This window comes from Spermophilus citellus (assembly GCF_964194105.1).
Source record: "Spermophilus citellus genome assembly, chromosome: 13".
NCBI lineage: Eukaryota > Metazoa > Chordata > Mammalia > Rodentia > Sciuridae > Spermophilus > Spermophilus citellus.
Genome location: NC_138193.1, coordinates 91,335,568 through 91,363,103, shown reverse-complemented (window position 1 = coordinate 91,363,103; position 27,536 = coordinate 91,335,568). Strand labels below are relative to the sequence as shown.

Here is a 27,536-nt window from a genome sequence, read left to right as displayed (position 1 = left end):
GTGAATATTTTTCTTGGCTCTCTTCAGACAATTATCTCAGCTACTGAACTATCTCAATTTCTTCACAGGAATGGGGGCGGGGCACCACTGGCTTTTTTTTTTTTTTTTTTTTTTTGCACAGAGAAAATGATATGAAGTAGCACAAGTACTTCTCACTTAGCTATCAGCAACACACTGGTTGGACTGGGTTGAATTCCCATTCAAGCACTTACCAGTAACGTTCTTTTGAGCAAATCATTTAACCTCTCCAAGTCTGTTTCCTCATCTGCAAAATGGGAATAATAATATCTACTTTGCAGAGTTGCTATTTTAGAAATAATTTAAGTAAAATAGTACTATGCCTCACACATAGTAAGACTGCAATAAAGAATAGCTATATCATCTCTAAAGCACTGAAATAATGCTTTTTATCAATACTCCAACATTATTGTACATTAAAATCATCTGTAATGTTCGTTAGCTATTGAAGAGACCCACATCCCACCCTCAGAAGGGTCCCTAGCAATATTGAGAAAAACTGGCTGCATTTTTTATATTATACTTCATTCTGCTGTATTTTCACTCTTTTGTAACACTCTGTAACATCTGAAGACACAGAAAATAATTCATGAAAACCAAGTATATAAATGTTTGTCATAAAAACAAAAACTACTGTAAAATAATGGCATTATGACAGTTTATTTTGAAGGTCATTTTTCAAACAAAGTTAAAGACAATCTGAGAAAAGACTGCACAGAAGACACTCATTAAATAAGTATGGTGATTAAATCAAAATAGGGGAAATATGTTCTCTTCCATAACTCCGAAATAAATTCTGTTGTCCTGAAGATTCTTATACTTCCAAAAAAAGGGAAAAATCATGGCAATTAAAGCTGCCTCTTAATCATGTAAAATCTACAGTAGCAACCATATTTTTCTGTTCTTCCCAATAAGTCAGTTTCGATCTTCAAATTGTGCCTTGTTTTTTAAAAGATAGGATGCTAGAAATTCAATGGGATTTGGTGGTCTGTAAGGGAAAAGAAATCCAAAGTTTAGAAATATATTTTCTAGATGTGTTAATTTAAACATTCTGTTCCTTAAAGAAAAAAAATCATCTTAAGTTTCATTTTACAAAGCCCATTTGTAGTAAGCAAACTAGCCAATGGTATAATTTTAAAAGAATGAAAAATTGTTATGACTTAAAACTTGTTATGAACTCAATTTGAAAACACAGTTTTGAAAATGTACTAACAATGGAATTACAATTATCCCAATTGGAATGATTTGAAGGCATCGCAAGGGAGATGAATGGACTACTGGCCAACACTCAGCTTTTTCATCTGAGTGCCCATTACATACGTATGTTTAGTTTGTGAAAATTCATCAAGCTGTACCTATGATATATACAACTTTCTGAGTAAGTATTAACCTTCAACAAAAGAAAACAATTTAGGACAATAGCTGTAGCCTTACTAAAACATCTGGATCTATTCCTTAAGTGACTGATCAAAGGAATCAACACTTCTGGACAAGTAAATTCTGTAATGTTTCTTAAAAAAAAAAAAAAGAAAGAAAACATTTCCACTGACACTGTGGCTCACATTCTTAATCCCAGCTATATGGGAGCCAGGAGAATCACAAGTTTGTGGACAAACTTGGCAACTAAGCAAGATCCTGTCTCAAAATTAAAAAATGGAAGGGGATGTGGATGTAGAACATCCCTGAGTTCAAAACCCTACTACCAAAAAAACACATCTTTCTTCAAACAATTTGAAATAATAATTTTAATACTGCAATCAACCAAACATTACATCTGAGAAGTCGAACATATTTTTTAAATTAAAAGATATTTGGGGGCTGAGGCTGTAGCGCAGTGGTAAAGTGCTTGCCTTGCATGTGTGAAGCCCTGGTTCAATCCCCAGCACTACATAAAAATAAAGATACTGTGTGTTCATCTACAACTAAATAAAATTTTAAAAAAGAGTTTAAAAAAAAATTAAGAGCTATTTGGGGCTGGGGTTGTGGCTCAGCAGTAGAGCACTCACCTAGCATGTGCAAGGCCCTGGGTTAGATTCTCAGCATCACATAAAATTAAATAAATAAATACAGGTATAAAGGTATAAACAAATTAAGAGATATTATTTTATACTTATCACTTTTATATAAGTTACTATTGCTGAGAAAACAAGTCCAAAGATGAAAATTTGAGGAATATGTTTTAAACTCTACTATGAAAAGTTACATTGAAAACTGATTTACAATGATCTCTAAACATTTCCCTCAACCAGGCAATATGCCAATATTTCCAGCAACTCAAGCGGCTGAGGCAAGAGGATCACAAGTTGGAGGCCAGCCTCAGCAACTTAGCAAGGCCCAAAGCAATTTAGTGAGACTCTGTCTCGAAATAAAAAATAAAAAAGAACTGGCCAGGCTTAGAAGCGCATGACTGTAATCTCAGCAGCTAAGGAGGCTGAGGCAGGAGGATGAAGCCTCAGCAATAGCAAGACACTAAGCAGCTCAGTGAGACCCTCTAAATAAAATAAAATAGGGCTCGGGATGTGGCTCAGTGGTTGAGTGCCCCTAAATTCAATCCCCAGTACCTAAATAAATAAATAATAATTTTTTTTTTTTTTGAGAGAGAGAGAGAGAGAGAGAGAGAGAGAATTTTAATATTTATTTTTTAGTCTTTGGCGGACACAACATCTTTGTTTGTATGTGGTGCTGAGGATCGAACCCGGGCCACACGCATGCCAGGCGAGCGCGCTACCGCTTGAGCCACATCCCCAGCCCAATAAATAATAAATTTAAAAAAAGAATGGGAGATGTGACTGAATGGTTAAGCACCCTTGGGTTCAAACCCCTGTACCAAAATAATAATAATAATTCAAGCTGAGGGTGTATCTCAGTGATAGAGCACTTGCCTACCATATGTGAATCACTAGGTTCAAGCTTTAGCACCACATAAAAAATTAATGAATACAATAAAGGTATTATGTCCATCTACAACTAAAAATATTTCCCAAAAAAATCCCTTTACATTTTAGCCTTTTCTGCTGCCTACATATAGACAAAAATTTTCATATGTTTATGATTAGTTTGTTTTTCCAGAACTCTTTACTTAAAAACACTGTATTAGGCTGGGGCTGCAGCTCAGTGGCAGAGCGATTGCCTAGCATGTGTGAGACACTGGGTTCGATCCTCAGCACCATAGAAAAATAAATAAAATAGAGGCTTTCTGTCCATTTATAACTACAAAACAATTTTTTTAAAAACCCTGTATTACTTTTAAAACTTTTCATATCTTTTCTCCTAGCACTTAACGTAATATTTAGAATTTCTAACATCTTAACTTTCTTTAAAAAGAACCAAAAAATAAGTATAAAGGATGCTTTTGTATTTTAAGCACATACTCTATCACTGGAGTACATGCCCAGCCCTTTTTTGAATTGTGAGACAGGAACTTGCAAAATTGCCCAGGTTGGCCTTAAACTCTCAGCCTCCTGAATAGCTAGAATTACAGGCATGTGCCAGCAGAGTTGCTGCCCACATATTAATTATAGGTAGCAGAATCTGTGTATGTCACTGTTATAAATAAATCTTATTTATAAATATACTAATAATCAAAAGCAAGCATTTATCGTTTGTTTATTTATTTATTTATTAGATGCTGGGAACTGAACCAGGTCTTCGTGTATGCTAAGCAAGTGTTCTACCATTGACCTCCACATAATTTTTATATAAATTAATATAATTATTCTTAGTCAATAATCTATGAGACATACTTCCAGTCAAGTTCTTTATCAAATTATGGCTACAATGGTTATCACTATTCTTTGAATAAAACATAATATGTATCTAATCAATGTTGACTAATCTAATTTACAAAATAAATTTTTTTATTGTATTTGTTCACACAAAAATATTTTAGGTGAGAATTCCTGTAATCATATTAATAAAGAAATGTAAGCTAAGACAAATTACCAAAATTTTATAATAAAAATTTTTAAGAAAAAACCTTTGGACAAATATGATATTATATTTTGAGCACTATAAAAAGTCATGTCCTTTGAACAAGTAAACCAACTATTCAGAATTCATCATAATAAAACAACTAAACAGAGGCAAAAGAGGCATGAAAACAGATAACTTTTTGGAAACCTATAATACCAAAGGAAAATTGGATCTCAATGTTCAACATTGGGGAAAATGGCAAAATTAATTATGATATTATAGTTTAAATTATAATTATGAAACTCCCAAGCCTATAATCCCAGGGATTCCATTCAGGAGGCTAAGAAAGGAGGAACACAACTTCAGGGCCAATCTGCACAACTTAGTGAGACCCCATCTCAAGTTTTTTTAAAAGGGGTGGGGAAATTATAGCTCCATGGTAGAGCACCCCAGGTTTAATCCCCAGTACCAATAAATAAATAAATAACTGTAATAATGAAGACTATGGAGATGGGAAACAATTATGTCAAATAAAAGAACATACAAGGGCTGGGGAGGTGGCTCAAGCGGTAGCGCGCTCGCCTGGGATGCGTGCGGCCCGGGTTCGATCCTCAGCACCACATACCAACAAAGATGTTGTGTCCGCCGAGAACTAAAAAATAAATATTAAAAAAAAAATTCTCTCTCTCTCTCTCCTCTCTCACTCTCTCCTTAAAAAAAAAAAAAAAAAAAAAGAACATACAAAATTACACACACCATGATTATAAACCTTTACAAATATTCAAATAATCTAAGACTAATGAAAATGCCACGATGGGGAAAATCACAGCCTCTGGGACAGGAGTCCCCTGTGTTTCTTATTTGCTAGCAAAACAATAAAACTTTTTTTTTTTCTCTTTCTCAAAAAAATGAAAGAAAGAAAGAAAATGCCTGCATTATGAATTTATGGCTGACTTCTTTATGTGTGTTACTTTCTTTAATTCTTTATGACCGACTTCTTTAAAAAAAAGGTTAATAGCCATAAATTATAAAATATTATAGTAAAAAAACATCATACATGACTAATAAGATTTCAATTAGGGAAGTGTCTCTCTCTTTCTTTCCAATTGCAAATGCTATAATCTTACCTTTCCTTTGCAAGCACAGCAAGTCCCTGTAATAAGATAGGCACAACTGTCTGATCCAGGTAGGCACGAGTTGGCAAAGACTGTAAATCCACCTTCTGTTTTGATGACTTTTCTGCATTCATCTTCTCGTTTTCTACTATCCTCTAGTGAATTCAAAAATCAATGCATGAATATGCCAAATAATGACATTATTTTTAACATGAAACAAAAACTAATGGAAATATGACACAAATAGGAAAGGCAAAACTATCACTAGACTGCAAACCTCACAACAGAGATTCAGACCCTACTCTAAATCTCATACAGCTCTTTCCCTCTGAAGATAACTTATTATCTCATAATCTTCAGGTTCTACTTTCTCCCTTTTCCTTTTGCCTTTTTAGGTGCCCTTTTTTTGCGTTCCATGAGAATTCCTTCTTACCCTATTCCATAACATTGGACATGAAGCAACACTGAATCATAGCAAGAAAGCCAGTCCAGGGGCTGGGGATGTGGCTCAAGCGGTAGCGCGCTCGCCTGGCATGCGTGTGGCCCGGGTTCGATCCTCAGCACCACATAACAACAAGGATGTTGTGTCCGCCGAGAACTAAAAATAAATATTAAAAATTCTCTCTCTCTCTCTCTCTCTCTCTCTCTCTCTCTCCTCTCACTCTCTCTTTAAAAAAAAAAAAAAGAAAGAAAGAAAGAAAGCCAGTCCTGTTTTAATTCTTTCATCACAGATTATATCAAAGACAAAGTCTCAGTATAGTGCTAATATGTCTTTAGCACTTCTGCAGAACTTGCTAAACTCCCTTTTTGACAGAGAAAACAAACTGCAGGCTCACAGGCTTACACTGTCCACGGAATATACTTAAAATTCACTACCATTGTTTTGTATTCATTGTTTTCATTTTCATGGCTCCCCTCTATCACAATCAGCTTTTCCATTTGTTTCTTTAAAACACACACACACCAATTTTTTAAAAGAAGAAACTGAAGAAAAACAATAAGTATTTAACACCCCAAAAATGAGGGAAATTATTTATAGTAAAGATCATTAATATGACGTTTAAGTGAATGAAATTTGAGAAACTCATAGTTCCTACTTAACAACTCAAATTGGAGTTTTCACATTGATTTTGCTGATATAAAAAACATTAAAAAGTAACTTATTAAAAAATTTTTCTTTCTTTGGAAATCTAGTTTTTTATTTTTATTTTTTTTATACTGGGAATTGAACCCAGGGGCATTCTACCACTGAACTACATTAAAGGGTACAGTTAGCATCTGTGCCTTCACTATATATCTGTGTGTATATATATATTTTTTTAATTTGAATCACTTTATCTACAACATATACACCATGGTTTCCAAAGACATTTCTTATCTTTTTTGGTACAGGGGATTGAACCCCGGGGGGTGCTTAGCCACTGAGCCACACCCCTAGCCCTTTTTATGGTTTTTTTTTTCTTCTTTTTTTTTTTTTTTTTTTTAGTTGTAAATACTTTTTTTTTTTAATGTGGTGCTGAGGATAGAACCCAGGGTCTTGTATGTGGCAGCCGAGCGCTCTACCACTGAGCCACAACCCCAGCTCCCTTTTTATGTTTTGAGACAGGGTCTTGCTAAGTTGCTTAGGGCCTCCCGAAATTGCTAGGGCTGACTCTGAATCCATGAACCTCCTACCTCAGCTTCTTGAGTTGCTGGGATTACAGGTACACACCATGGCACTGGTTCCAAAGACATTTCTCATAACTATCAATTTCTCCTATGATTTTCAATATAATTTTGGAACTTATTAAAAATAATTTTCTATAAAGTCTATTTAATATATAAAATACCTATTTATTTAGTCATGGATGGGGAAGTATATTGTTCATCAGTAAATTTCAACAGATAATAACTGTAGCACATCATCATTTCTGAAATTCTAATTAAGTCCTTGTAAAATTTACCTTTCCATTGCAGAAAACATTATACAACTTGATATTTCAGAAAACTAAAATTATCACAGTGAAATGAGGGATTTGGGGGGCAGTACTAGGGATTAAACCCAGTTTGGTACTTTACCACCAAGCTACATCGCCAGCCTTTTTTATTTTTTATTTCAAGACAAAAGTCTCTAATTTGCCAAGGATGGTCTCAAATTTGGGAATCCTCATGCCTCAATCTCATGAATCACTGGGATTAGAGGTGTGCCTTACCACACCCAGCTAGTTGAATGAGTTTTCATTCAAAATCCACCTATGTGGATCTATCCTAGATCAAAATCCACCATGTTCAAATGATCACAATAAAGAAAATGAGGCAATCCTCAACACTTCAGAATGTAGGGGTTTGGTTTTTTTAGTACTGGAGATTTAACCCCCAGAGGCACTTTACCACTGAGCTGTATCTCCAGTTCTCTTTATTATATTGAGATCCTGCCTAAGTTGCTATGGCTAGCTTTGAACTTGGGATCCTCCTGCCTCAGCCCCCTGGAGTCTCTGGAATTACAGGCCTGTGTCACCAGCCTGGCTCAGAATATATTTTCTGTAAGCAATCCTAACTTTCTGTCATAGTACTTGTGAATAAATAAAATAAAACTAGTCAACAGGCTGAAGGATGGTACCTGGTGATAGAGCACTTGTCTAGCCTGCTAGAGGCCCTGGGTTCAATCCCCAGTACCAAAATAAAAACAGAAAAACTAGTCATAAAACTAGTCAACTATATGAATATTACAGTGCCTCCAATAAGAAACAGCAATGCCTAAGCAATCACTATAAGTCCTATAATAACTTCCTTAACAAAATACTCTCATTATTTCATTCTTTTACTGAATATGTACTACCAATGGCTATGTTTAATTTTACCTAAGTTAAAATCTTTTCATTAACCTGAATAAAAATGCATACACATACAGAGGAGCTGAAACCTATGATTAATATGATTACTCTACTTTACTGTTTCCTGCGTTGAGAACTTATAGAACACTGCATAGAAGACAGCCCTTGAGCAGAGGCCAGTAGTCTCCTGAGCTGGGAAGATAACTAGAATTTGCAAGGCAGAGTACTAGAAAGGATAATGTTACATGGAGAGAGAACTGAACAGAAAGACACTAAAGAGATTGCCTTTCTGTCTTCAGGTGAATATAACCTCACAGGAGGCCCTCAATGGCGGAGTTCATACAAAGCTGGGGAAGTTTGTGCTCCCCTGACCCAGAGCAGGAAAACCTCAAAATACATGGAACATCTGACAGAATACTCAAGAGGAAGAAATTAGGCCTAAACTAAAGGCTGGTCTAGGCCCACTTAAAGAAAGCCTTAAAAGGATCAAATTGTTTCTAAGTAACTATCTTAGAACAAAATTCAACAACGTTTGAAGAAAAGGAAAAATACCAATACCATACAAGGTAAAATTCACAATGCCCAGCATCCTGTAAGAGATTGCTAGTCAGGCAAAGAAGAAAAATAATGTCATACTAAAGAGAAAAATCAACCTGTGAAGAGCAGGCAGTGTTCTGCTCAGAGTTATTCCATGGTGTATTGAACAGCACTTTTCAGGCTGTTTTACTCCATTTTGTAAAAGCAGTAGTTTGCCATAAGCAACTCCATCTTGAGTTTAATGCTGAGGTGGAATGACTCTATACCTTGTTTGTATAAGTAAACAACCATCTCTGCCTGGCACAACAATAAGACATAAACTAATCATGGTACTAAATATGGCCACCATTGGACTTATGAAATTAATCAGAAGCACCTGGATGCATGGACATAGCAACTCATATGGGAAAAAACAGGCCCATGTGCTTATCGAACACACCAAACCAAAAGATGACGCAAGCCTCTCATTTGCCCATAAAAGGAAAAGCACCCTGAGAATGGGCACCATGGCACCTTGATGCTGTCTCCTGATCACTCAGCAGGAGACCTGGCTAGGAAAATCACCACAGCAACAAACTTGTGAATCTCTGTCCTCAGGCTTGGGCAGAGTGAGGTTTTTCCTGCCTGTGATATCTGTTCATAGCCCTACTCCAAGCTGACACTCTGAAATTGCAGTCCTACCAGACCTTGGCCTAGAATAAGTTCCTGCACCTTGACAGCTCTGTGCCTTGAACAAGTTCTTAGTCTGGTTCTTAATCTCCCCTAACTACCTACAGAGACTGCATTTGTATTTGTTTTCTGCATTTGCTCTCAGTTTGGCCTTCTATACCCCTGTGGCTGCCTTAATTCTTTCTTAGGCGTTTTATAACATATATATAATTGGGCAAAGTGTGACGTATCTATGACTTGAGTGTTACAGATATTACAAATTAAGACTGGAATAAAAGATCCTGTGATTGTCCAGCTTATGACTACCAGGTGACCCACAAGTATTCAGTGAACTACCAATGATGAAAGCGATGTTCCCTATAAATTTGTTATAAGTTCTGACATTGTGGAAAGACACCAATGTGTTTGGTTTGTTGATGGAAAAGCTCACTTACAACACAACCAACCCATAGAAAGAAACCTAAAATGACAAAGATGATAAAAGAAGCAAGACCACTACAGAGTTCACAATAGAGGAAAGCATGAGAATATTCAAGATAGACAAAAGTAGTTGTAAATTAATCTAACCAAATATTTGAAGAAATAAAGCCTGAAATTTTTCAAAAGTTGATCAAAACTGTAAACCCTCAGATCCAAGAAGCTCAATGAATCCTAAGCAGAAGACATATTTAAAAAAAAGGGGGGGGCTGGGAATAGAGCTCAGTGCTAGTAGAGCAAGCGCTTAGCATGGACCCAGCCCTGGGTTAAATCCCCAGCACCACAAATTTTTTGAAAAAAAGAAAGAAGATCAATACACATTACAAATATCCAAATAAGCTCACTTAAAAATTGGGATAAAAAGTCAGGCACCATGGTGCACACCTGTAATCCCAGCAGCTCAGGGAAGCTAAAGAAGGAAAAAAATCACAAGCTCAAAGCCAGCCTTAGCAATTTAGCAACTTGGTGAGATCCCATCTCAAAATTAAAATTTTTGAAAAAGGGGCTCGAGACATAGTTAAGTAATTATTACCCTTAGTTTCAAATATTTTAAAAAATAAAAAATAAATTTTAAAAAACTGTGATGAAGGGCCTGAGGGTCAGTGGCAGAGTGCTTGCCTAGCACATATGAGGCACTGGGTTCGATCCTCAGCACCATATAAAAATAAATAAATAAAGGTTTTAAAAAAAAAGAATGCTTTAAAAAAAACTGATAAAAATCTTAAAAAACAGCACAAGAAAAGACATATTATATATTGAGAAGCAAAGACAGGAATAATGGCAGACTTCTCATCTGAAACAATGTCCACCAGGAGACAGTGAAGCATATTTACATTCAGCAAAAATATCTTCCCCCAAAAAAAGGCAAAACAATGATTTTTTTCAGACATTCAGAAGCTCAAAGAATTCCTTATGTGCAAACCTGCAGTATAAGAAATGGTGAAGCCCTTCAAGCAGAAAGAAAATAACACCAGATGGAAAACTAGATCCATACAAAAGAATGAAGAGCCCCAGAAATGGACAACATGTGAGTAAATATAAAATCATCTTTTTCAAAGGGCATATTGGCACATATGCATTGTAATTCTATCTACTTGGGAGGCTAAGGAAGGAGTATTTTAAGTTTGAAGCCAGTCTGGGCAACCAAGGAAGACTCTTATCAAAATAATAAATAAAGCCAGGCATGGTGAAATATGCCTATAAACCTAGCAACTCAGGAGGCTGAGGAAGGAGGATTACAAGTTTGAGTTTAGCCTCAGCCACTTGGCGAGGGCCTGAGAAACTTGGCAAGATCTTATCTCAAAAAATAAAAAGAACTGGGGATGTGGCTCAGTACTTAAGTGCCCCTGGGTTCAATCCCTGGTATCTAAATAAATATATATATAAAATAAAATAAGTGGCTAGGGATGTAGCTCAGTGGTAGAACATCCTTGGGTTCAATACCCAGTACTGCTAAAATAAAAATAAGAGATTATTTTTCTTGCTGGGCACAGTGGTGCATGCCTGTAATCCCAGCAGCTGGGGAGGCTGAGGCAGGAGGATCTCGAGTTCAAAGGAGCCTCAAAAGCAAAGTGCTAAGCAACTCAGTAAGACCCTGCCTCTAAATAAAATAAAGAATAGGGCTGGGGATGTGGCTTAGTGGTTAAGTGCCCCTGAGTTCAATCCCTGGTACCCCCCCCCAAAAAAAAAGAAAAAAATTATTTTTTTGTTTATATATTTTAAAAGATAATCAACTTTTTTAAGGAAAAAATTAAAATCATCAACACACAGCTCATAATGAATGAAATGAAATACATGACAATAACACAAAGGCAAAGAGAGATTTTAAAAAATTGAAAAATATTATAAGATTCATATACTGAGCTGAGGATATAGCTCAATTTTACAAGATTTGCCTAACATGCACCAGTCCTTGATTTCACTCCCCAGCACCAGGGAGAAAAAAAGATTCATGTACTTAAAAGATATACTACTAGTTCAAGTAAATTTACATGCTATACAACCCTAAAATAATCACCTAAAATTACAATAAGCCAATAAAGGAAATAAAATACAATCTTAAAAGGAGCAACAGCAGTAGCTGTTGTAGAACAGTAGTTTCCAGACTCGCAGATATCACAAAAAAAATAAGTATAAATTAGAAATCAAAATATATGCTCTACTGGCACAGTGGCACACACCTATAATCATAGTGGCTCAGGAGGCTAAAGCAGGATGATGGCAAGTTCAAAGCCAGCCTCAGCAACTTATCGAGGCCCTATCTCCAAATAAAACATAAAAAAGGGCTGGGGATGTAGCTCAGTGGTTAAGCGCCCCTGAGTTCAATTCCTAGTACCTCTGCTTTCCAGATACCATGAGCTGAGCAGCCTTCCTTCATCATGCCCCTCCACCATGATGTTCTGCCTCACCCAGGGCCCACAGCAATGGAGTGGCTCAACAACCATGGACTAAATCTCTAAAATGGAAGAATCACTGCATGGAGTTTCAAGTGATCTGTTATTTTGAATACATGAAATTTTGGGAGCAAAACTACTAACCAGTGCTGCCAAGAGACATTCTGAACACTGGAGTGCAAATGGTGCATGAGATGCACAGTTTAATTTTGTTTTATTCAATTTTAAAGGAGACAAGGGGACTTGATAGTTATCTGTATCTATAATATATGCTTTGTGAACTCATATATTGTAAATCAATAGAGAGGTTTGAATATAATAATGTATTCAAGTTGGTATTAACTCAAAAAACAAAAAATTAATTTTAAAATGTGATGAATGAAAAGCTGAACATAGGGTTGTTATCCTCTTTTGACCAAGTAAAAACTTACAAAAACATAATTACTATTTTACTATCCCCTTTAATTCGTAAACGAAAGGGCACTTTAAAATTAAAGCAGCAGAAAACTAACCACTAAATAAAATACCAAACACTCGACTTTTTTTTTTCTCTCATTTTCCCAAGGTCTGGTGATCTGGGACATAATATTAGAATATCATAGTTATGCCCTTCATTTTTATTTGGAGACAGAGTTGTGTTAAGCTGCTGAGGGTCTCCCTTAATTGCTGAGACTGGCCTGATTCCTCCTTTCTAAACCTACTGAATCGCTAGAATCTCAGACGGGCGCCACCGCACCCAACAAAATTGTATTTTCTTAACCAATGCCACCCAGCCCTGGTTCAGTGGTTCCAGTATTTATACTCCATTAACGGGGTACCTTCTATATTTAAGAAAAGTATTAGCACCACTATTAAAAACAAACTACCTGTAATTTGATACTATTGAGTTGAAGATAGCAAAGTTTTCACTTGTGCAAAGTAACCTAGTAAAAACGGATCCCAAGTTTTCACCAGCTGGCAGGAGACGCAAAGATGCGACAAGGAACTGGGAGAGTTACCTCAACATTGTCGGTCAGACCGTACTCCGAGTGAGGGTTTTCTGCAACCTAGAAAACAAAACACAGGTCACAGAGACATCAGCCGCCGTTTCCCGCTGCCTCCCTGGCACACCGCCACCCGAATCCAGCGCCTCCGGTACCTGCGTCTGTCCTTCCAGCATCTGCTCTGGCTCCATGGTGGACCCTGCAAACCACAGTCCCGGGATATCAGCCTTGGAAAACGAGAAGAGCACGAGTTACCCGGGAAACTTCAACACGAAAACGCCAGGATGGAGTCCAGCCCAGTCGGCGACCCCGCCCCTCACCCCCACCTGGGCGCTCGAACGCCCGCAGCAGAAGAGGAGCAGGATGGGACAGTCCACGACTGGACGCCCGCATCAGGTCAAGAAGATCCGAAGCAGTCCCAGGTACTTGGAAAAAGTGGGCAAGGGACGAAAGAGAGCTAATTACCCGCGCCCAAGCTGTTGGTTCCTAAAAGGTCTGCACGGCGCCACCAACTCCCAGCACGAACCGCTCCGGCCGTAAGTGACGAATGTCGCACGACTGCGCCTGCGCAGAGCTTCCCGGCGGGCTTGGGCCGGGAGGCACCGGGACACGCCGGCTCTGAGGGTGTTAGTTGTCTGCAGAGGTGCGGGCCGCGATCTGTCCTCTGGGACTGCAAGAGTGAGTCAACCTGCGAACGCCAGGCGACCAAGTGACTTGCCCAGTTCCCCAGGGGTCTTTGGTTCTGCCTGAAATCGTCTGTCCTGGAGGAACCGAAATCACTTACTCTGCTTCTTCCTATAAGATCACAGGCCCCGGTGGGCGCGGTGGCTCACGCCCGTTACCCGCGGGGCTCGGCAGGCTGAAGCAGAAGGATCGCAAGGTCTGGGCCATCTCAAGGTCTGGGCCAGCCTTGGCAATTTAGCCAGACCCAGTCTCTATGTAGCTCAGTGGTAAAGCACCCCTGGATTCAATTCCCGGTACCGAAAAAAAAAAAGACACATGCTGAATGATCCACCACATATTGTCAGTGGTTTACTTTAAAAACCAAAGGCAGGGGAAGAAGCAATGTTTAGGCGTTTCGAAGCCAGTTTTCATGAAGGCCCATAAATTGTGGAGATGAGTTGTTATGAGATGTTATCTTGCATTTGTATCGAGATTAGCACGACGCCTGCTCGGCAAGGTGATGCACGACAGGAATCCCAGCAGCGGCTCCGGAGGATGAGTCACGAGGATCGCGAGTTCAAAGCCAGCCTCAGCAACTTTGTGAGGTCCTAAAAGCAACTCAGCTAGACCCTGTCTAAATAAAATATTAAAAGGGCAGGGGATGTAGCTCACTCGTTAAGCACCACTGGGTCCAATTACTGGTACCAAGATTTAAAAAGAAAATAGTTTTCCAAGCCACAGTACTGTTGATACCATTGTTTGAGGGGTGTTTTGTTTTGTTTGGGGGGGGGGTGCTTTTTTGGGTTTTTTGTTTTGTTTTGTTTTGTTTGTTTCTTTAATTGTAAAAGCTAGCTGGGCGCAGTGGCACATGCCTGCAATTCCAGTGGCTCTGGAGGCTGACGCAGGAAGATCTGCAAGTTCAAAGCCAGCCTCAGCAACTTAGCAAGGCACTTAGCAACTCAGTGAGAGCCTGTCCCTAAATAACGTATAAAACAGGGCTGGGGATGTGACTCAGTGGTTGAGCACCGGGTTCAATCCTCAGTACCAAAAAAAAAAAAAAGTTTGCAAAAGGTAGCTGGGCGTGGTGGTGCAGGCCAGTAATTCCCCTTCTCTGGAGGAATCACAACTTCGATTTAACAAGACCCTATCTGAGCAATTTAACAAGACCTTGTCTCAAAATTTATTTATTTTTTTTTAAAGAGGCTAGGGATGTAGCCTCAAGGGTTCAGTCCCCAGTACTACATTTTTAAAAAATAAAAAACAAATGATAATCAGCCTCCTACACACAATTTTTATATAGTAAACAAGAATCCAGTAAATAGGATTGTTTTAAATCCACTAAATTTCATTTAAGGTAAATATAAAGTAATATTAACTTCCCATTTGCATCTGCACATTTTCATATAAAACTTTGACTATTTAGAGACTAATTGTGGCATATTAATGTTATGATATATAAACCATTCAAAGTAAAAAGGAGCTGGGTGTGGTGGTGCTTCCCTGAAATCCTACCTCCTCAGAAAGCAGGTGGATTGCAAGTTAGAGTCCAGCCTGAGCAATTTAGCAGGATCCTCCCTGAAAATAAAAGAATAAATAAAGGGCTGGGAATATAGTTCAGTGGTAAAACACCCCTGTTCAAACCCCAGTACACAGGGGGAAAAAAAGTAAAAATGATGAGTACTTATAGGGAAGTACTTAAGTTTGGTGGGGTTTTTTGGTTTTGGTTTTGGTTTTGTTTTTTTCGGGGGGTGTTTACCAGGGATTGTATTCAGGGGCACTCAATCACTTGAGCTACATTCCCAGCCCTCTTTTTGTATTTTATTTAGAGAGAGGGTCTCACTGAGTTACTTAGGGCCTGGCTTAAATTGCTGAGGCTGACTTTGAACTCTCTTTCCTCCTGCCTCAACCTCCCGAGCCACTGGGATTACAGGCATACACCACTGCCCAGCTTAAGTATTTTTAAAAGTAGACTATAACTTAATTTTGCTAAATACTACATGGATAAAGATCTGAAGTAAATAGAATTTTTTTAGGAACTAGACTTGTGGGTAGATTAAGTTTTATACTATATACTTGATAATTGTTAGGTGGAGGTGGCTGAGGAACAAAGCACCAAGCAACCCCCAGCCGCCAAAGAACCATGCCTGACCTTACAATAATTACTATTGTGATTGGTGATGGCTCTGTGAGGATTTTACAAATAAGATTGATGCAGGGCTGGGGTTGTAGCTCAGTGGTTGAGCGCTTACCTCACATGCTTGAGGCACTGGGTTCGATCCTCAGCACCACACAAAAAATATATAAATAAATAAAACGAGACATTGTGTCCATCTACAACTAAAAAATAATGTTTAGAAAAAAAGATTGGTGCAAAGATGTGGATGCACACATGTAGGACAAATTAATTAGTACATATATTAACTCTAATAAAGAGTAAATGCTTTTTCTGGAGTGAGAAATAAAAACTAGTACTCTAAGGTCCTTGCTTAGCATCTGGACAGCCATCTTAAGTGACAGCCACCATTTTAAGAAAAATTTTGCTTTCTCGCCCAAGAGCCTTTCTGAGAAAGGCTCACCACTCCCTCATACCAACCCCACCCTTAACCGCCCACATTAGGACCCACAGGGCTCTAATCCCTGAACCTGCCCCATAAAAGTCCCAGAACTCAAACCTGTATTGTTTCTCTCCATCTAACGAGAGATGTGCCTTTATTTGTCAGCTCGGACAAACTCTCACGTGTATCTCTGTCTGGTCTCCACCTTTCAGTTCTCACTTGCCCATCTCCCAGTTCCTCACTTTCCTTTCAAGTACCACTTAAAAGTGGTTGAGAAAACTTGAGAGAAGAGTTTTGTGCATTTCATACTATACATCCATACACTTCCCCACAAGTAGTAGGTATTTTATAAACATTTCCAAATTTTAGGAAGCAACTGAAAACTACTAATCTACATTTTCCAAGTACTGACAGTGAAAAGTTGGAAACTAGACTGCAAGTTTGTTCAGGGCAGGGACCATGTCTTAGAAATCCTTGTACTTCATGTGGGGCCTGCTGCATCATAGTTGAATAATATGTGTTAACTCGGCTGGAGCTGGGGCTCAGTGGTGGAGTGCTCGCCAAGTATGTGTGAGGCACTGAGTTCAGTCCTCAGCACCACATAAAAATAAATAAATAAATAAAGGTATTGTATCCATCTACAACTAAAAATATATTTTAAAAAATATGTGTTAGGGCTGGGGATGTGGCTCAAGAGGTACCGCGCTCATCTGGCATGCGTGCAGCCCGGGTTTGTATCCTCAATACCACATACAAACAAAGATGTTGTGTCCCCCGAAAACTAAAAAATAAATATTAAAATTTCTCTCCCTCTCTCTCTCTCTCTCTCTCTCTCTCTAAAACAAATATGTGTTAACTTGAGTTGCTATATCAAAATTTAATATTTATACACTGACACTACTGAAGCAAAAAAAAAAAAAAAAACCAGAATATAAAAATGTTTACTGAAGGGAGCAATGCAGAATAATTATCAAGCAGATTTCTCTCAATCTAAGATATGAATTAGTGGTCTACAAAAAAAAAAAAAAAAAAAAAAAAAGCTTCACAAACGTTTTTACATTTAAAGTTAAAAGGCAGGCATGATGGTACACACCAGTTGTCCAAAGTACTGGGGAGGCTGAGTCAGGAGGATTGTTTGAGCCCAGGAGTACAAGTTCAACCTGGAGAACACAACATCAAAACAAGAAGGAAAAAAATAAGTCAATAAAAAAATTCAGATGGCAAGCCAGAGCAACAGAGAAATGAATTTTTTTAAAATGTCAGGTAGAAACTGGCTGCGGTGGTAAATGCTGTATCCCAGCAATTCAGGAGGGTAAGGAAAGAGGATTTTGAGCCCAAAGCCAACTTCAGCAATTAGCAAGGCCCTAAGCAACTCAGCAAAACCTTGCTCTAAATAAAATATTAAAAAGGGATGGGAGGGCTGGGGATGTGGCTCAAGCGGTAGCGCGCTCGCCTGGCATGCGTGCGGCCCGGGTTCGATCCTCAGCACCACATACAAACAAAGATGTTGTGCCCGCCGAAAACTAAAAAATAAAGATTAAAAAATTCTCTCTCTCTCTCTCTCTCTCTCTCTCTCTCTCTCTCTCTCTCTCTCTCTCTCACTCTCTCTTAAAAAAAAAAAGGGGGGATGGGAATGTGGTGTGGTTCAATGGTTAAGTACCCCTGGATTCAATCACTGGTACCAAAAAAAAAAAAAAAAAAAGAAGAAGAAGAAGGGGCTGGGATTGTGGCTCAGCGGTAGAGTACTCACCTACCACGGGTGGGACCCGGGTTCGATCTTCTGCACCACATAAAAATAAAGGCATTGTGTTGTGTTCATCTCCACCTAAAAAAATAAATATTAAAAAAGGAAGAATAAAAAGGAAAAAAGTCAGAAACTATGTAATTGTATAAAATAATTATGTTAGAAAGTATAAAGTTGACTGAAAATACTGCTGATAACTGAATTTCAATATGAAGAATCTAGAGAGGATGACTTTGGGAACCATGATTATAACAGAAATTTGCAGCAATGTGTATTGTCTAGAGAGGGGTAAATTAAAAGAATAAGAATGACATGTAAGTCTTATGTGGACTTATGGTACCACACTTTTCTCAGTAGTGAGATATCTGCTTCCAACATCTTCTACTATGAACCTCATTTTATCTTAATTTTTTAATGATTAAACACAATTTAATTTTGATCTCAACTAATTAGAACAAATAAAAAATATTTTTTAAAAAATTAAGTACATAAGCAAAGCTCTTAACTATATCATCTTTGTATTTGATTCTTACATTTGATATTTGTTTCAAAAGAGTTTATAGAGTGCTAGGACTGTTGCTCAATGGCAGAGCGCTTGCCTAGAATGCTCGAGCCACTAGGTTCGATTCTCAGCACCATATAAAAATATAAATAAAATAAAGGCATTATGTCCACTTACAACTACAAAAAAAAAAGAGTTTATAGAGAAGACAATCATTAGCACCAAAATAATATTTTCTAGCCTTTCTTGGAGAGTCAAGGTGATAGTAATTCTAGATTTCAGAACCAAAGAATTCTAGACCCTTGGGCTGGGGATGTGGCTCAAGCGGTAGCGTGCTCGCTTGGCATGCGTGCGGCCAGGGTTCGATCCTCAGCACCACATACAAACAAAGATGTTGTGTCTGCTGAAAACTAGAAAATAAATATTAAAAAATTCTCCTCTCTCTCTCACTTAAAAAAAAAAAGAATTCTAGACCCTAGGATAATAAAAACAACTGTGCTTGACCTCCTTTTCACAAACTTGAAGTATATTCAATTTATTATAATTTATTAGGCAGGCAATGCCTATTTAAGAATAACATAATTTATGCAGTGGAGAAACATGTGATTTTCCCTGTTAAGTTAAGCAAACAGTTTAACTCTTCTGAGTTTCAGGTTTTCACACATGTGTAGGATAATACCTACCTCATAGGAAGGATCTAATGAGGTAAGATAGATGAAACTTCTTTTTACTCTAAACTGAAATTATATGTATATATATGTAAGTGAAAGTAATTCTATTTTATGTTTGCCTAATCACTTAATAATCATAATAGTGTTTTCCTTTTTTTGGTGTTGTTGCTGTTTAAAGTAATCTGCAAGAAGGAAAGTGAAATAAAGAACTTGACACAGCACATACACACACACACACACACACACACACAAAACACTTATTTGCATAGAAATATATAAAATTTATTGAGTGTACAAAGGCCTCTGAACACAGTTTGTGGAGAGAAGCACCCAACTATCTCTGAAGAAGAACTAGAAATACATGTTCCAGAATTGGTAAATCACTTTCCAAAGAAAATCTTTTGGTGGCAAATAAGGGAAAGTCACTACTCCATAGTGGAGTTCCTTTGTCTACTATTAAATTAAACCCTATGCCCAAGCACCCATCCCCTATGCCGATCTTTAAAATTTGTATGTCAAAGAACATATCAAAAGGGTTTTTTAGGGCTGGGGTTGTAGCTCAGTGGAAAAGTGCTTGTCTAGCATGTGTGAGGCACTGAATTTGATCCTCAGCACCACATGAACATAAATAAATAAAATAAAAGTCTATCAACAAATAAAAAAGAATTTTTTTAAATGGGCTTTTTAAAGCCAGGTGCACTGGTCCACATCTGTAATCCCAGCACTCAGGAGGCTAAGGCAGGAAGATAATAAGTTCAAGTCCAGCCTCAGCAATTTAGTGAGGCTAAATTCAGCAACTTAGCAAGACCCTATTTCAAAAATTAAAAGGGCAGGGCTGGGGTTGTGGCTCAGTGGTAGAGCGCTTGCCTAGCAAGGTGGGAGGCTCTGAGTTCTATCCTCAGCACCACATAAAAATAAATAAAAGTATTGTGTCCAACTACAACTAAAAAAAAATAATTAAAAAAATCTAAAGGGCTGGGGATATAGGTTAGTGGTAAAAAGCCTCTGGATCCACACACCCCCCCCCCCAGTACCAAAAAGAGGGGACTTTTAAAAAATGTGAATGTTGGCTGGGAATGTGGCTCAAGCGGTAGTGCGCTCGCCTGGCATGCGTGAGGCCCGGGTTCGATACTCAGCACCACATACGAACAAAGATGTTGTGTCTGCCGAAAACTAAAAAATAAATATTGAAAAAATTCTCTCTCCCTCTCTCTTTAAAAAAATAAAAAATATGAATGCATGCAGTGTATTCTTTTGACTTTTTTAATATAATCTTAGCAATGACAATAATAGATATCAATGAAAAGTCTAATTTTGCCATTTTTTTAAATATTTATTTTAGTCATAGTTGGACACAATACCTTTCTTTTGTTTATTTATTTTTATGTGATTCTGAGGATCAAACCCAGTACCTCATATGTGCTAGGCAAGTGCTTTACTGCTGAGCTACAACTCCAGCACATAATTTCGCCATTTTCTCCAATCCCTAGATTATCAATCTTTTTTTAACTTGTTTTTAATTTTTTTTTTAGTTGGAGACAGACACAATCCCTTCATCTTATTTATTTGTTTTTATGCAGTGCTGACGATTGAACCCAGGCCTCACACAGGCTAGGCCTAGATTATCAATCTTTTCTGTCACTTCTCATATAAGGTTATATTTAGATTTTTTCCTGAAATTCCCTAAATGTATTACATTTTTTAAAATTATATTTTTGTAGTTGTGGACAGCATACCTTTATTTTGTTTGTTTATTTTTATGCAGTGCTGAGGACCCGACTCCTCACATATGCTAGGCAAGCGCTCTACCACTGAGCCACACCCTGGCCCTCGATTATCAATCTTTTCTCTCACTTTTCATATAAGATTATATTTAGATTTTTTTCTGAAATTTCATAAATGATGTTACATTTTTTTAAATTATATTTTTGTAGTTGTGTATGGACAGCATACCTTTATTTGTTTATTTTTATGTGGTGCTCAGGATCGAACCTCACATATGCTAGGCAAGCACTCTGCCACAGAGCTACAGTCCCATCCCTGATGTTCCATTCTTTTTTTTTTCCCAATATTTTCTTTAGTTGTAGGTGGACACAATGCCTTTATTTTATTTATTTTTATGTGGTGCTGAGGATCCAATGAAGTGCCTCACATATGCTACAAGAGCTCTCTACTGCTGAGCCACAATCCCAGCCCATGTATGATGTTCCATTGTTAAATGTATTCATTTTATGCTTTAGGTTTTCTTTCTGGAATCCAAATGACTGTTACTATCACTTGAATTAATTCTTATAAATGAATTGGTCCTGTGTTATTTGGTAATAGGCACAATATGTAACTTTGATTTTTTTAAAGATGCCCAGAGTCATTTCATGCTATGTTTTTTTTTGTTTTTGCTATTTATTTTGGTACTGAGGATTGAACCCAGGGGCACTTTATCACTCAGCTATATTTCCAGGCCTTTTTATTTTTTATTTTGAGACAGGGTTTTACAGAGTTGCTGAGGCTGTTCTGAAATTTATAATCCTCCTATAGTCACCATGCCCAAAAGATTTGGGGGAGTGTTAAATAAATAAAAATTATCATCCTTGCCCTCATGAACTTGTATTCTAGTTCAGCTAGATCAGACATATACACATGATACATTGAAATAATGATAATAGATAACTAAGATGAATGCTCTTCTTCATAAATTCTGAAGGCATTCGGGTGAGGCTAAGACCAACATAAGTAGGTATTTTTAGAATAGTAATGAGTAAATAAGAATTTAAGCAATGTTTCAATGGAAAAGGCTTTTTTTTTTTTTTGGGGGGGGGGGTGGGCAGTGGATATTGAAGCAGAAGTACTTTTGCACTGAGCTGCATGCCCAGCCCTTTTTGTTTTTATTTTGAGACAATGTCTTAGGGCCTTGCTAAATTGCTGAGGCTGGCTTTGAACTTGTGATCCTCCTATCTCAGTCTCCCAAGTCCCACTCCATCATGCCCAGCCAGAATATCCATTAAGGGAGAGCTGTGGGCCACAATATAGACTGCAACGCTAATCAAGTAAGCAAGTGGAGAAACGTGAATATCAGAAAAGATGAAGAGGGTCTCAAGACAAAAAAGACCTTCTGAAACCACAGCAGTTGGTATCAACTAATTTTGAAAACAGGCAACCCACCAGGCACAGTAGCACAGCCTTTAATCCCAGCTGTTTGGGGGGCTGAGGCAAAAGGATCAAGGGTTGCAGAACAGCCTGGGCAATTTAGCAAGAGCTTGTTTCAAAATAAAAAATGGAGTGTGGATGTAGGTCAGTGGTTAGAGTGTCACTGGGTTCAATCTGTTTTTCATGACAATTTCTTGTCCAGACATTTTTTTCAGCTCTGGAGGGTAAGCTTTACTCATGTAGTCTACTCGGCAGGCTCAGAGATGCTTTCCAACACAGTTGTGGCCTCCTTCTGGATATCTTTTTTTTTGTTTTGTTTTTTTGTGGTGCTGGGGATTGAACCCAGAACCTTGTGTATGCAAGGCAAGCACTCTACCAAGTGAGCTATATTCCTAGCCCTGAATATCATTTTTTTAATGAAGCACCTAATCAAGATTTTTTTAAATATATTTTTTTTAGTTGTAGTTGGATATTTATTTATTTATTTTTATATGGTGCTGAGGATCAAACCTAGTGCCTTGCACATGCTAGATGAGTGCTCTACTGCTGAGCCACAACCCCAGCACCAGAAGTACCTAATCAAGATTTTAACCCATTTTTGAGTAGTCTGCATTTTCATATTTCATATAGGAGTCTTTTAAATATTCTAAATGTAAATATTGTATTGGATACTACACTATAACTTCCCTTGTCACACTTTTAGCAGTGTCTTTAAAAAATTTTTTTTTAGTTGCAGATGGACACAATAACTTTATTTTATTTATTTATTTTTATGTAGCACTGAAGATTGAACCCAGTGTCTCACACATGTTAGGCACGCGCTCTACCACTGAGCTATAATCTCGGCCCTAGCAGCATCGTTTGATGAATAAAATTTTCTTATTTTATTGTAATATAATAGTATCATCTATATTCTTTATGGTTTATTATTATGTACATTATTGAAGAAATATTTGCTTACCACAATGTCATATCTTCTTTAGTTTTCTTCTAAACCTTTATTATTTGTTCACCTTTATAGTTATTATCCGTTTGGAATTTTTACAATAGGTAAAGATATAAAGTGGCATGGATAAAATTTTTCTTATGGTTATCCAATTGATCTAACACATTTCTATTGTATCTCTTTAAAAATAGGTTCATTAACCATATTTTAGGTCATTCTTAATTTCTCCCAGTAATGTTTTGTAGTTTCTATTGTAGAGTCTTGTGTGATTTTTGTTAGACCTATTTGGATTTTTATGCTATTAAAATGATTTATTTTATTTTTTATTATTTTTTTATACTGGGGATTGAACTCAGGGTACTTTACCACTGAGCTATGTCCCCAGCCCTTTATATATATATTTATTTATTTTTATATGGTGCTGAGGATCAAACCCAGAGCCTCACACATGTGAGGTGAATGCTCTACCACTGAGCCACAACCCCAGCCCTGCCTTTATATATATATATATTTTTAATATTTATTTTTTAGCTGTAGTTGGGCACAATATCTTTATTTTATTTATTTATTTTTATGTGGTGCTAAGGATCAAACCCAGGGTCTCACATGTGCTAGACAAGTGCTCTATCACTGAGCCACAACCCCAGCCCCGCCTTTATATTTTTATTTTGAGGCAGGGTTGCCCAAGCTGGCCTTAAACTTGCAATCTTCCTGCCCCAGTCTTCCAAGTAGCTGATATTGTAGGCATGTGCCATGAGTCCAGCTATTTTATTTTTTAACCTATTTTTAACTGACACCTAAAAATTACATATATTTATGGGGTGCCATGGGATGTTTCAATGCATGTATACATGCTATTATAATATTCAAATCATCTTTTTGAAAATTTATAAATTTTTGTGTTGAAAACATTCAAAATCCTTTCTTCTGGCTTTTTTGAAATATATAGTTATGTTATCTATAGTCACTCTACTGTGCAATAGAACAACAGAATTTATTTCTTCTAACTAACTGTAACTTAGAACCCATTATCTATCTTTCCCCCATCTTCCCCTTTCCCTCCTCTACTTTTCACATGGAGTATACATTCTCTGTCCATCATAAGTATAGAAATATAAGATCAGATTTATATTCCCAAATATCTTATTTAGAGTATTCACTGTATATATCCTCTGACAATCCAGTCTGCCATTCTAGATTAAAACTCTGTATTTCTGGGCATGGTGGTACAAGCCTGTAATCCCAGCTATTACCTGGGTAGCTGAGATAGGAAGATTCCAAGTTCAATGCCAGCCTGGGCAACTTAGTGAGACTCTGTCTCTAAAATAAATAAATAAATAAAATAAAAGGTCTGGGAATGTAGCTCATTTGTGGAGTCCTTGCATAAAAGGAAAAAAGTCTGTGTTAACTGAATCTGCTATGCTTACATAAGGTTATTCACTTTCACTGAAATACCAAATACTATGCAGTGAATCTCAAACTGTAACTCACAGTTTTGTTTTGGGTTGGTTGATTTTTAAATTTTGAGCCAATATTGTATAGCCAACAGGTTTCGCATAAAAATTGAGAATTTTGGTTTCTTGATGATTTTAACACTTTTTTTTATCTGCTACTTTTGTGTTGACAAGGATCAAACCCAGGGCCTCATACATGCCAGGCATGTGCTCTACTACTGAGCCACATCCTCAGCCATTTTTATATTTTGTTTAGAGACAGGGTTTCAAGAAATTGCTTAGGGCCTCACGAAATTGCTGAGGCTGGCTTTGAACAATCCTCCTGAGTCAGCCTCCCAAGCTGCTGAGATTACAGATGTGTGCCACCATGCCCCACTCTTTTATTTTTCATTTTTTAAGACAGGGATCTGCTATATTTTCCAGGCTGGTCTCAAACTCTAGGGTTCAAGCGATGCTCCTGCCTCTTGCCTACAAATTTTTGAACTACAGATATACACCATCACGCCCAGCCTGGAAATTTTTTAAATGTGACATTAGGCCCCACATTTGTGAAAAGCAATGATTAACTAGAGCTAAGAAACAGCTCTTTTGTTTAATTAGGGGATGCTAGTCTTTAGTTTGTCAGTTGCAATCATGCACATAATATATGCTGTTTTGGTACAGAGGATTGAAGAACACACTCTACCACTAAATTACACCCCTGGCCCACAATTTTTTTTTTTTTTTTTTTTTGGTACTGGGGATTGAACCCAGGGGAGGTTAAGGACTGAGCCACATTCCCAGCCCTTTCTTTTTCTTTCTTTATTAATATCTCTCTCTCTCTCTCTCTCTCTCTCTCTCTCTCTCTCTCTCTCTCTTTAACCTCTGTTCCTGGCATACCTATTTTTGTTTGTTTTCTTAGTTATTGATACAACAAGTTCCTTTGAACCCAGTTCATATCCCCAGCTCAGCCAGCTGCTGATAAGGGTCTTGCTGAGTTACTTATGGCCTCAATACTAGGCTGAGGCTGGCTTTGTACTTGCAATCCTCCTAGCTCAGCCTCCTGAGCCACCAGGATAACAGGGATGTGCCACTGTGTCTGGTTCACATTTACATTTTTTTAAAAATAGTTGGACATTGCCGCGTCCGGCAAAATGGACCGAGTCCGGCGGGAGACGTCGGGGTTAAAAGAATTCACAGGACACCAAGGTTCTTCATCCAGGGAGAGTCTGTCTTTATTATCTCAGCTCATACTTATATATTTCTTTCAGACAGAATGGAAAGTTACTGGTAGGCGGAAGCAAGGACGGAGGGGGGCAGGTGGTCCTTGTCGACTCATACTAAGCCTTCAACCAGGAACCTTATCAGACCCAAGCAGGTCAGGACGTTCCCACATAACCGTTATAGGCTGAATAATATGGAAACAGACACCACAAATCTTTCAAGGCCTTGGGAGTTGGCCTCTTTGACGTGCACAACAAGAAACCAGGGCCGGCACCAAGCCCCGGGGCCAGGGGGGATCCGAGCCAGCAGGACATAATACCTTATTTTGTTTATTTATTTTTATGTGGTGCTTAGGATCGTACCCAGAGCCTGGCAAGTGCTAGACGAGCGCTCTACCTCTGAGCCACATTCCCAGCCCCACATTTACATTTTTGAATGTCTCAACATTCATATATGGAACTCAAATACATAATATGTCACTTTACTTTTGCTTTTTGAGATTTTGATGACTGTGTTAGATCAATGGATCCTCTCGTGTAATCCTGGCATCGTACTCATTGTCTAGTATGTGCCTATGCTTAATATGTTGAATGAATAAATGAGTAACGTGGACTAAATTCAAGGTAATGATTAGTTCACAATTAAGTTTTTGTTCATTAACATACCTATTGGGTAATAATCTCTCAATTGTCACTATCCTCCTTTCAATACTCACCTCCAGTCATGTCAGTCAATTTGCCTCTCATAGGCTTTCTGCCTTTTTCAAAATTAGTTATATCTCTTGGCTCTAAGTGTGCCTTTTTACTTTACTTTTCTTTTTTGATTGAAAAGAGGTCTTTAATAGCTGATATTGGTCTCTACTTCAAATAGTCTAGTAACTCTAAACCTGAGGTTTGTGAGTTTCTTAAAAGGCAAATAGGGCTGAAACATCAAAAATCTATTTGCTGGTAGGCATTCTGGTAAATAAATTAATAGGATAAAGTGACAAAGGGCTGGCTGTCCTTAGTTACTATAATGCTTGGGTCCTTTTTTTTTTTTTTTTTTTTTTGACCTGGTGAAACTGTTCCAGATCCCATCCAAGATTAAGTGTCCTGAAAGTTTGCCGCAGTCTTGGCTGGGCACAGAATCACGAGCCACCACACAGCTTTGTAGATTCAAACAGCAATTCTTTATTCCCGAACTCACACCGGCCTCCACACACGTTCTGGGGCAATCCCAGTTCAGCTGCCACCCAATTCACCTACTCCACGAGGCTTTCTTCCCAAAGTGCTCTCTGAATCTCACGAGAACTCAACGGGAGCTCAGGCAGCAGGAACGCCCTAATTCCAGCAGCAATAATTCTCAACATCGAACTTCCCTAAAATCCAAGGTCTTAAACTGGGAACGCCCTTAACCCAAGGAGTGGGATACTTCCTCAAACTGCAGGACACACCCTAATCCTGGATCCTCCCTGGTCATTGAGCAGGGTCACCTTTCTCAAACACACATGCAAGGTCAACAGCGAAATTAACATGGGGTACGCTGGCAAGGAAATTTCGATGGTCATTCCTACTTGGTAATGGCCTTCAGCAAAAGTTCTTACAATTTGGAAACTGGGAGACAGTCACACTGTAAACTATGTATCCAAGAAAGTTAGCTTCTTCAATTCTGAAGGTTATAAGGCCAACGTAATATCAAGGCACAAACTTTCTTGAGACAAATTTAGGAAGATGTTAACTCACAAAATGATTTTGACAC

At 37.9% G+C, this 27,536-nt stretch overlaps 1 protein-coding gene and 1 long non-coding RNA gene across 2 annotated transcripts; both read right to left on the bottom strand.

Annotated features, from left to right (window-relative positions):
* Nucleotides 1-659: 659 nt before the first annotated feature.
* On the bottom strand, nucleotides 660-13,466 carry DPY30 (dpy-30 histone methyltransferase complex regulatory subunit). Its single transcript, XM_081264984.1, has 5 exons — nucleotides 13,383-13,466; nucleotides 13,073-13,144; nucleotides 12,933-12,980; nucleotides 5,058-5,200; nucleotides 660-1,006 (listed from the first exon to the last, which is right to left on the bottom strand). Exons 2-5 carry the CDS (start codon nucleotides 13,106-13,108, stop codon nucleotides 934-936), a joined length of 300 nt encoding a protein of 99 aa, XP_081121110.1. The 5' UTR covers nucleotides 13,109-13,144; nucleotides 13,383-13,466; the 3' UTR covers nucleotides 660-933.
* A 394-nt stretch (nucleotides 13,467-13,860) lies between these two features.
* Nucleotides 13,861-17,961, bottom strand: LOC308632155. Its single transcript, XR_014018440.1, has 3 exons — nucleotides 17,886-17,961; nucleotides 17,229-17,295; nucleotides 13,861-14,214 (listed from the first exon to the last, which is right to left on the bottom strand). It is a non-coding gene; the product is annotated as an uncharacterized lncRNA (long non-coding RNA).
* Nucleotides 17,962-27,536: the final 9,575 nt, after the last annotated feature.

Coding starts and splice junctions, on each gene's coding strand:
- DPY30 (XM_081264984.1), bottom strand. CDS start 13,108: ATGGAGCCAGAGCAGATGCTGGAAGGACAGACGCAG. Junction 12,981..13,072: donor TGCTGGAAGGACAGACGCAG/GTACCGGAGGCG, acceptor TTTGTTTTCTAG/GTTGCAGAAAACCCTCACTC. Junction 5,201..12,932: donor GTCTGACCGACAATGTTGAG/GTAACTCTCCCA, acceptor TGAATTCACTAG/AGGATAGTAGAAAACGAGAA.